Genomic DNA, 10,242 nt, shown 5'->3' with positions numbered 1-10,242 from the left:
TTGCAGCCATCATTGTTGTTTGGTGGGCCTGGGCTGGATTTAAACCCACCACCTTAGGTGTATGTGGCTGGCGCCTTAGCCACTTGAGTCACAGGTGCTGAGCCATGGCCTGGATTTTTCATTTTAAAATACTTCAGTATCAGATGCACTGAAATTGGCTGGAATGGGTTTGGCAGATCTCTTCCTTGCACATCCAGTTCCTGCCATGGTCGTGTTCAGTAGTGCAACACACACGTCTCACTTAACACAGCCAGGTGCATGTGACTGACATATTTAACAAATGGTTAAATATGAAAAATGACCAATGATACCCTAGCTGCCCTTTTCTAATCCCCTACTCCTTTTTTTGAGACAGTCTTACTCTGTCATCCTAGCTCACTACAACCTCAAACTCCTGGGCTCAAGTGATCCTCTGACCTCGGCTTCCCAAGTAGCTGTGCCAGCATGCTGGCTAATTATTCTATGTTTTGTGGCTCAGCGCCTGTAGCATAGTGGTTACAATGCCAGCCACATGCACCAAGGCAGGTGGGTTTGAACCCAGCCTAGGGCCAGCTAAATGACAACTGCAACAACAAAAAATAGCTAGCTGTCATGGCAGGCACCTGTAGTCCCAGCTACTTGGGAGGCTGAGGCAAGAGAACTGCTTAAGCCCAAGAGTTGGAGGTTGCTATGAGCTGTGATGCCACCACACTCTACCAAGGGTGACATAGTGAGACTCTGTCTCAAAAAAAAAAGAATATATTTTTTTCTATGTTTAGTAGAGAGGGGTCTCTCTCTTGCTCAGGCTAGTCTTAAACTCCTGAGCTCAGGAGATCCTTCTACCTCTGCCTTCCTCTGCTAGGATACAAGGGTGAGTGAGCCACTTAGCTGGAGCTTCAACTCTCTTTTTTTTTTCTTTCCAAACAAAAGATCTCACATTTTTATTACTGAACCAACTTATTAAAAAGAGCATATAAACAAAGCAAAAACTTATTTGCCCAATGAAGCATGACCAACTGTTCAACTGATGACATTTTCGGCTTGATGAGATGATGGTGACCTTGATATTGCATGAATCTGTGCCATCTCCCGTGTGATTCCTCATGGACCCAGCTGGGTTCTTCTCCAGGGTCTCCTCTTCCAGTTGTACCTGATTTTATTACCAGTTTTCATTCAAATCCACTGGGAAATGGAACAGTTTTGTTTTGGCTTCTTGGCCAGAAATTGCTTGATTCTGAAAGTCTTGTGAGAGGACATGGAAACAAACGGAATTAATCACATGCACCTGGCTGGCGGAGACGCGGAGACAGGGAGACCAGGAGCCTCCAGCTCTTTCTTGATGCAATTAACACATCCTTTCAAGGATAACATGGGAGGCATTTACTGGTAAAAACCAAACTGAATTCAGACAGGAACCCCTAGGGACAGCTACTTCTTTCAGGCTCCAGCAGTGATGGGAGAAGTGCTTCATGGTGCTGCTCCTACTGACCACTTGGTCCATGGGCAGGTGCATGAGGGAGATGTACAAAGTTGTAGAAGCCAGGTGGCAGGGCCTGTGGGAAGCTACTGTGAAATTAATGAGAAATATAGGCAAGAACAAAGTTAACCAATTCTTTGAAGAACTTAAGTAGTCTGAACATTCTTCCTAAGTGGTTTTGTCACTTACTGTATCAAGTAACTAACTACATGTTAATTTTATTGTTTGGTTATGCTTTTCACATTTGTGGGGTAAAAAACAATAACACCCATTCAGTAGCAATGAGCTAAAAAATATATACATATATCAAGTACCCATTTAATAAAAAACCAAGTACTGGCTCGGCGCCCATAGCACAGTGATTATGGTGCCCGCCACATGCACCGAGGCTGGGGGGTTTGAACCCAACCCAAGCCAGCTAAACAATAATGACAACTGCAACAACAAAAAAAATAGCCGAGCGTTGTGGCAGGCACCTCAGCTACTTGGGAGGCTGAGGCAAGAGAATTGCTTAAGCCCAAGAGTTTGAGGTTGCTGTTAGCTACGACAGGATGGCATTCTACCCAGGGTGACAAAGTGAGACTCTCTTTCCAAGAAGAAAAAAAAAAATACTGAAGATGTTATCCTTGAAGAAGGGTACTCTGAATGGAGATAAAAATACAGAACCCGAGGGGAGGTGGGGGGTGGTGGATGGGAGGAGGGAGGGTGATGGGTGGGGTCAACTCTAAGGGTACAAGTGAATCTTTCTAAAAGCAGAGTATGAATGTCTTAACTCAATAACTAAGAAAATGACATGAAGGTTATGTTAACCAGTTTGATGAAAGTACTTCAAAATGTATATGAAAACAGCACACTGTACCCCATGATTGCATTAATGTACACAGTTATGCTATAAGAAATAATAAAGGAAATTTGAATGGGAAAAAAATACAGAACCCATAAAAATACCAAAGCTAAAATACTTACTATTTCAATAAAGCAAACTGTGATCCTTCTAGTTAGCAGAGTTTGCCAAGTACCTTAGAATACCTAATGCGTTTTTTTCTCAGTGAAAAATGTTATATTCTAAAGAAAAGAAATAATTAATGATCTCACTTCAAATTTATTCAACATAATATGTAACTGTGAAGACTAATTTTATGTGAAAAATAAAAGTAACACTATTAAAAGAATACATTTTTCAGAAAAATAGCAATACTATGAGACAGGCTAAAAAACTTATTAAAGTATGTAAACAGGTACCAACACCTACTTATGTTAATGTTTAGAAACTAATATAGTATAAAGAAATATTTTTAGTTTTTCTTAAGTAAACTGTGCTAATGTACATATTTCTAGAAAACTATATTTGTTTTCAAATTTCCAAAGTTACTGGCATAAGGGTGTTTCCGTAACCACATGTTTTGAAGCCTTTAGTTTTTCGATTCTTAATATTGTTTTACTTGTGCCTTCTTTTTTAAATTCATGAGTCTCTGTACCACTGTTACAGTTTCTACTCCCCCCCCCCCGCCAAAAAACAGACTTTAGTTATTAGATGTACGGGATTTGCTTTAAAATAATAAAGTAAGGGCTGGACGAGGTGGCTCAGACCTGTAATCCCAGCCACGCTGGGAGGCCAGAGCAGGTGAATTGCTTGAGCTCAAGTTTGAGACCAGCTTGAGCAAGAGTGAGACCTTGTCTCTAAATAAATAAATAAATAAAAAGCCAGGCATTGTGGTGTGCATCTGTAGTCCCAGCTTCTTGGGAGGCTGAGGCAAGATCACTTGAGCCCAGGAGTTTGAGGTTGCTGTGAGCTATGAAGCCATAGCACTCCATCCAGGGTGACAGAGTGAGACACTGTCTCAAAACAAACAAAACACAAAAAAATCCAGGCCATTTAGACAGCATTCGCTGCTCCCTATTCTCTGCAATCCCTTTCCTAGCAAATAGCTGACATATAATTCCTGACCTGCCACCGATAAACGGAGGAGAAAAGAAAGAACATCAGAGGCTATGGCAAGAGGATAGCTTGAGCCCAAGAGTTTGAGGTTGCTGTGAGTTATGACACACAGTACTCTACCGGGGGCAAGAAAATGAAACTGTCTCAAAAAATATTAATAACAAAATAAAGAATAAATGTGTGACTAACCCTAACCGACTAGACAGTACTACACAAGAATGGGTGTGCAGGGTGAAAGCGACCAGGAAAATACCACTGTTTAGCAATCAAGCAGAGGAAAATAAGTTTTAAAAAGCCATAAAGTTTAAAAAAAAAAAAAAAAAGCAAAACAAGGAAATGGCATCACTAAAGCCTGGGAGGACACCATACCCAAGAGAACAGGCTGCTGTGTCTGACAGGTAGGCAGGATGCAGTGACCCGACAACATCCCTGCGAGACTCAGAGAAGGGGGACCCGCGCCTTCCCGCTGCTCCGGAAGATTCCCACCGGTCTGTACCAAACAGTAAGTCTGGGGAAATGTACTTGCCGCTTCGGACGTTATCGTCACTCTTCTCTACCTGCGACGCGCCCGACTCGTCCCTTCCGCTTTCGGGGACGCTTACCTCCCGGAGTCGTCAAAGCAGACGTCCGTGTGCCCCTCCGTGTGCCCGTACCGCATGGGCTTCTGAGCGGCCGGCATCTCTCCCGCCTCAACGTCTCCTGAAAGCTCGTCTTATTCCAACCGAGAGAAACGCCGCGGGGTCTCCTCCCCGCGCCCCTACCCAAGCGGCACCAGCAGAATAAGGCAGAAGGTCCGTCAGACGACAACCTGGGAAGGGAATACGCTTCTCGGTGGGCGCCGGCAGCGACAGCGAAGACTCGCCCAGGTGACCGAGTCCCCCGGCTGAGGGAAGACCTGCGGGTGCCCACGCGCAGCCTCTTCCCGCGCTCCAGCGCGTTCGCCGCACTGCGCCTGCGCCGCCACGCCCCCCGGCGCGGGTCCCGACGGCCGTCGCAGAGCGGTGGCGTCACTGCGCCCCCTTCGCGTGGAGGAGGGGTTGGCTACGGAAGGGGGTGGGGGAAGGGAAGGACCTGGACGCGGAAGTGGTGGTGGCTCCTGGAAGCGGGCGGAGGCGATGACGGCGACTCCTGAGATGCGGACGGATCGCTGAGGGGAGGGTGGGAGGTGCAGAGAGGCCTCCGCCTGGTAGGACCCGCGCGAGGGGCAGGGATGGCTGGGCCTCCCCTCTCCGCTTCCGCGAGCGCCCGGAGTGACGGCGACGGTGATGGCGGCGGTTACTCGACAGCCCCAGTGAAGCTGCGCTCCGGGAGGTGAGTGCGGGGACGGCGGCCGCTGCCTGGCCTCGCAGGCCGGCTCTTGCTCTGCCCTCCGGCGTCTCCTCCCGGGCAGCCATAGCTGGGTCTCCGAACGGATCCAGCCCATTCTTGGACCCGGGTTAGAGACTACTGGGGGCATCTTCTCTGGAGAGAAATAAAACGGGATCTTTTCGAACCTCTGATCTTCGCATCCTCGGTGCCCTCACCTTGTTAAAATGTGTACGTAAAGGAGGAAAGACATAATTTCGGTTCCAGTTATTTATCTTCGGTCCCTGGAGGTGTAGGGTACATTAAAGTTTATTCTTTTCAACTCTGTCTACATATCCTTTGAGAAAAAAAGTAACTTGTGTTTAGAGCTCACTCAGGTTTACAGAAGTGCATATTTAGATTCAAAAAAGAGAACTAAACTCTTTTGTTGAATACTTTATTTGGTCCTGTAGTCTCTGCTAAGACCTTGGCCGTTAAGTTTGTGGTTCTCCGTGACTCCGTTTTCTCCATATTGGTAGACCATTGTCTGATGGAACCGTCACAGTGATGCTCTTTCATTTATCTTTGATAATTTTGATGAGTTTTTGTGATACTACCTTCCAGTTTCAATCAGCCTTATGTTACGACCTACGTCAGACTCTTCCGTTGTGATTTCTCTATCGTCTTTCAATCTACTTCATTGTAAAAAGTTGCAAGCACACGTACAAACCGTGGTGTTCTTACGGTGGTGGCATTTTTAAAAGCATTGTTTTTAGTACCAGGGCTCCACGTCAGCTTGCTAAACACTTAGGTTTGTATTTTAGTGAAGAGGAAGAGTGATTGGTTCAAAATGAACGTGAAATTTTTGGAAAAATTACCTACTGTTGATTCCCACAAGAGCAAAGATGTCCTGACATGATGCTTTTTGAGTAACCTAATTTTAATTTGTACATCACTGTTTTTTTATAGAGTGATTTGTAATTTTTTTGTCCAAGTAACTTGAATATCATCAGAGTAAAGTATGAGGTTCAAGATGAACTCTAATAATATTCGTCTCTACGTTAATAAACCATGATGAGATTTCAGTGTAGTACTATCCAGAATAGTGTAAGAAGAATCTCAGCATAAGCACTATAGCTATAAAATGCTTTAGCTATATATAGTAACATCTATGTTACCATGGGACTTTAAAACTATGAATGGTGGCTTGGTGCCTGTGGCTCAAGTGGCTAAGGCACCAGCCACATACACCTAAGGTGGCGGGTTCAAATCCAGCCCAGGCCCACCAAAACAACAATGAGGGCTGCAACCAAAAAATAGCCGGGTGTTGTGTGCGCCTGTGGTCCCAGCTACTTGGGAGGCTGAGGCAGGAGACTCGCTTGAGCCCAGGAGTTGGAGGTTGCTGTGAGCTGTGATGCCACAGCACTCTACCCAGTGGGACAGCTTGAGGCTCTGTCTCAAAAAAAAAAAAAACTATGAATACTGTCCATGCAGCTGTCCTTTCTCTCCAACATTTTCTGTTATCAGTCAAGCCATTTGATTTATAGATTAAAGAAAATTTTCCTTTGCACATTTTACATGTACAGAAAAAACTTGGACCTTACAGAGTTCAACAGTCCTAAGTTTTCATTTTGACTCTGACACATTGTGTGACCTTGAGTATGTTTCTTTACTTTCCTTAAAGTTGGATTCCTCATCTTCAAAATGGAGACGATACTTCTCTCAAATTGTTAGAATACATAGGAGATGCTCATGGATGTGTAAAACTTATTAATGTCTGATGTTATTGGGGTACTTTGGGTGATCTCCTTTAAAGGGGGTTTGTTTAATTATCCGTCAAAAATTTTTAAATATTAAAAGATGTATTCTTGTCTTTGTCAGTATAGTATTTTTTCATAATTCCGTTTGTTTCAGATGAATACCAACCAATTGCAATGACTTTAGTGAGTTCATGATCTTGTTGAGGGAAATAGATATTTAAACAATGTATACAAAATGATAATGCAGCAGTGAAACTTGTAATTTAAATAGTAGCAAAATTGTCTGGTTAGTGAAGATAAGGTAGCTCTTTAATAGAAATCAATGTAGCTGTCACTTACATGCATGTCAGAAATTTCCCAGTAGATTTAATCATTGTTAATAGTGCATACCTCATGGATAAGGGCAGCTGCATGAACTGACTGATAAGATACAATTGCAGTGAAAGTTAGCTATGCTCTATTAAAGCACTCCTGGAGTCACAGACAATGTTGGTCTGAAGAGCAATGGGGTAAGAAAGCATGGGGATGCATCACCATTTACCGAGGGTGGTGTTATCTGAACAATAGCATATAATCTTAGAGTTTGTACAACAGGATATACCAGTATTGCCTTGTGGAAGGAGGTTGTTGTTGTTGTTGTTTATGGTATTTTTTAAGACAGAGTCTCAAGCTGTCGCCCAGGGTAGAGTGCTATAGCATCATAGCTCACAGTAACCTCTAACTCTTGGGCTCAAAAGATCCTCTTGCTTCAGTTTTTCTGCATTTTTTTAGTAGAGATGGGGTCTTGCTTTGTGCTCAGGCTGCCCTTGAACTTGTGAGCTCAGGCAGTCCACCTGCTACAGCCTCCCAGAGTGCTAGGATTGCAGGTGTGAGCCACTGCACCCGGCCCCAGTGGGAGTTTGTGTGTGTGTGTTTTGAGACAGAGCCTCAAGCTATCCCCCTGGGTAGAGTGCTGTGGTATCACAGCTCACAGCAACCTCCAATTCCTGGGCTCAAGCGAGTCTCCTGCCTCAGCCTCCCAAGTAGCTGGGACCACAAGTGCCCGCCACAGCGCCTGGCTATTTTTTTTGGTTGCAGCTGTCATTGTTGTTTTGGCGGGCCCAGGCTGGATTCGAACCCACCACCTTAGGTGTATGTGGCTGGCACCTTAGCCACTTGAGCCACAGGCACTGATCCCCCAGTGGGAGTTTTTAAAAATGGTTTTTCAAGGCTGGGGATAGTGGCTCATGCCTGTAATCCTAGCACTCTGGGAAGCCAAGGGAGGTGGATTGCCTGAGCTCACAAGTTCAAGACCATTCTGAGCCAGAGTGAGACCTCATCTCTTAAAAAAGAAAAAAGAGCTGGGTGTTGTGGCAGGCGCCTATAGTCCCAGCTATTCGGAAGGCTGAGGCAAGAGAATTGCTTGAGCCTGAAAATTTGAGATTGCTAGGAGGTATGACGCCACAGCACTCCACTGAAGGTGACAAAGTGAGACTCTCCAAAAATAAAAAAAATTGGTTTTTCAGTAAAATATGTACTTGGTTTAAAAATCACTAATTCTATGAAACATTAGAAGAAAATGTAGCAATAGCTGAAAACAAAGTATTAAAAAAAATAAAACTGAAGGCAGCTTAGAAATCTGAAGGTTTTTATATCCCTGAATGTGTCCTGAAACTTAATAGCCTCTTTAATTAATACTTGTATGTGTATAAACTTCATATGGTATAAAAGGAACAGTGAAAGTCCACTTCCTCCTGGACTCCTGGCCACCTAGTTCCCCTGGCTAAAGACAGCCAGTACTTGATTCTTGTGTTACATTAATACTAGATGCTTACCACAGCAAACAAAGATAATCAATGGGTTGTGATTTATCTAAAGACACATACCTACCAATGGTCAGAGCTATAATATGAAAAAAACCCAGGTCTTTTGCCTAAGCCAGGGTAATCTACCACACTGCCTCTCTGAAGCTGTTGCCACAAAACTTAGACTTTACTAAAACATATCAGAACCTAAAAGCAGAGCAATAAAAGCAATTCTAGTCTCCTTTTACTCGTTTGTATGTGAAACTAACCTAATCTTAAACATAATCGTGTGTAATTCTTACAAAGTTATGAAAAGAATAATCTATGGGCGGTGCCTGTGGCTCAAAGGAGTAGGGCGCTGGCCCCATATGCCGGAGGTGGTGGGTTCAAACCCAGCCCCAACCAAAAACTGCAAAAAAAATAGAAAAAAGAATAATCTATGGTTGGTTTAAAAAAAAAAAAAAAAAACCTTGCCTAACTTTAAGTTAGCTTTCAAGAAACTACAAATTCTGTCATTAAAGTTTTGGTTATTTATACTCAATACTTTTATAAAGAACTTAAAACTTTAAAACTTTTTTTTTTTTGAGTCAGAGTCTCAATTGGTCACCCTCAGTAGAATGCCGTGGCATCTTAGCTCACTTCAACTCAACCTCTTGGGCTCAAGCAATTCTCTTGGCTCAGCCTCCTGAGTAGCTGGGAGTACAGGCACCAGCCCCAACGCCCAGCTGTTTTTTTGTTGTTGTTTGTTTGTTTAGCAGGCCTGGAGCATGTGGCCAGCACCCTAACCACTGAGTGACAGGTGCCCAGCATACTTTAAAACTTTTTTAGAAAAACATTTAATTCAGGAATAATATAAAGTGCTTTATAATATTTCAGAAATGCTGGAGTCTCCTTGACTTCAGATTTTCAAGGTATGTTTTTGTGCAGATTTTCTAGCCCTAGATGTAGCCATTGTTTCTTCTCTTTTTCTTAATTGTGCCACTTTCTCACCTCTTATTTTTAGAAATTAGCTGCTTCTACATGAAAAGTTCTGGGTAATACTAGAAAACAGCTAATGCTTATTTTCCTTAAGCTCAATATGCGTTGTTTTCGTACATTTTAATCCTGGCAGTAGAAACAGGAGGTAGCCGGCACTAACATTCTGCAGAGGGGAAAATGCCACTAAGTGAGATTTTAAAGAGCAGGTATCATGTAAAGAGTCGCAGAGTCTGGATTTTAGCCCATGTTTGATGATTTTGCAGTGCATGCTGTTTCATCTGCACCATGCTTATTATCAGATGTGATATAATGAAAAACTGTAGGTTGTTAATTTTGTATGGATATTTAAAACTTTAACATTTTCTTTTTAGGCTAAATTGGTCTTATAGGTGAAACAAGTTCAAGGAAATAGACCAAAGTGTCAAAATTATTTGCTTGTAGTTAATAAAATAATAATTTTTCCCTCTTTTTTTAAACTTCTCTGAATAATCCTTATACTATATACGTATAATGAGCATATATGATGTGTTTTGGTTTTTTTTTTTTTTTGAGACAGAATCTCACTATGTTGTCCTCAGTAGAATACTGTGACGTCATAGCTTACAGTACCCTCCAGCTCTTGGGCTTAAGTGATTCTCTTGCCTCAGCCTCCCAAGTAGCTGAGACTATAGGCACCCGCCACAATGCATGGCTATTTTTTTGCTATGGTTGCCATTGTTGTTTTAGCTGGCCCAGGCCGAGTTCTAACCCTCCAGCTTCGGTGTATGTGGCTGGTGCACTATCCACTGGAGCTACAGGCCATATATGGTTTCTATAATTAAAAAATTACAGACCTGGCTTGGCACCCATATGTAGCAGAGTGGTTATGATGCCAGCCACATAAGGTTTGAAACCGGCCCAGGCCTGCTAAACTACAATGACAAGTGCAACAAAAAATAGCCAGGTGTTATGGCAGGTGCCTATAGTCCCAGCTACTTGGGAGGCGGAGGCTGAGGCAAGAGAATTGCTTAAGCCCAAGAGTTGGAGATTGCTGTGAGCTGT

The 10,242-nt window shown here is 43.3% G+C and overlaps 2 protein-coding genes across 3 annotated transcripts in view; one reads left to right on the top strand and one right to left on the bottom strand.

The window, feature by feature from the left end:
- Positions 1 to 4,245, bottom strand: part of WDHD1 (WD repeat and HMG-box DNA binding protein 1) — a 62,160-nt gene extending 57,915 nt beyond the window's left edge. For both annotated transcript variants that reach the window (XM_023514517.1, XM_023514518.1), the window contains exon 1: positions 3,998 to 4,245. In XM_023514517.1, the coding sequence (XP_023370285.1) occupies positions 3,998 to 4,074 (77 nt within the window). In that variant the 5' untranslated portion in view covers positions 4,075 to 4,245. The remainder of the gene's footprint in view (positions 1 to 3,997) is intronic.
- A 221-nt stretch (positions 4,246 to 4,466) lies between these two features.
- Positions 4,467 to 10,242, top strand: part of SOCS4 (suppressor of cytokine signaling 4) — an 18,798-nt gene continuing 13,022 nt past the window's right edge. Inside the window, exon 1 of the mRNA XM_003792121.2 lies at positions 4,467 to 4,706. The gene's annotated coding sequence lies outside the window, so the exon portion shown is untranslated. The remainder of the gene's footprint in view (positions 4,707 to 10,242) is intronic.

This window comes from Otolemur garnettii, unplaced genomic scaffold (genome assembly GCF_000181295.1).
Source record: "Otolemur garnettii isolate 467f Iridium unplaced genomic scaffold, OtoGar3 scaffold00054, whole genome shotgun sequence".
Taxonomy (NCBI): domain Eukaryota; kingdom Metazoa; phylum Chordata; class Mammalia; order Primates; family Galagidae; genus Otolemur; species Otolemur garnettii.
The sequence above is the reverse complement of the archived record's forward strand: the minus strand, read 5'-3'. Positions and strand labels throughout refer to the sequence as shown.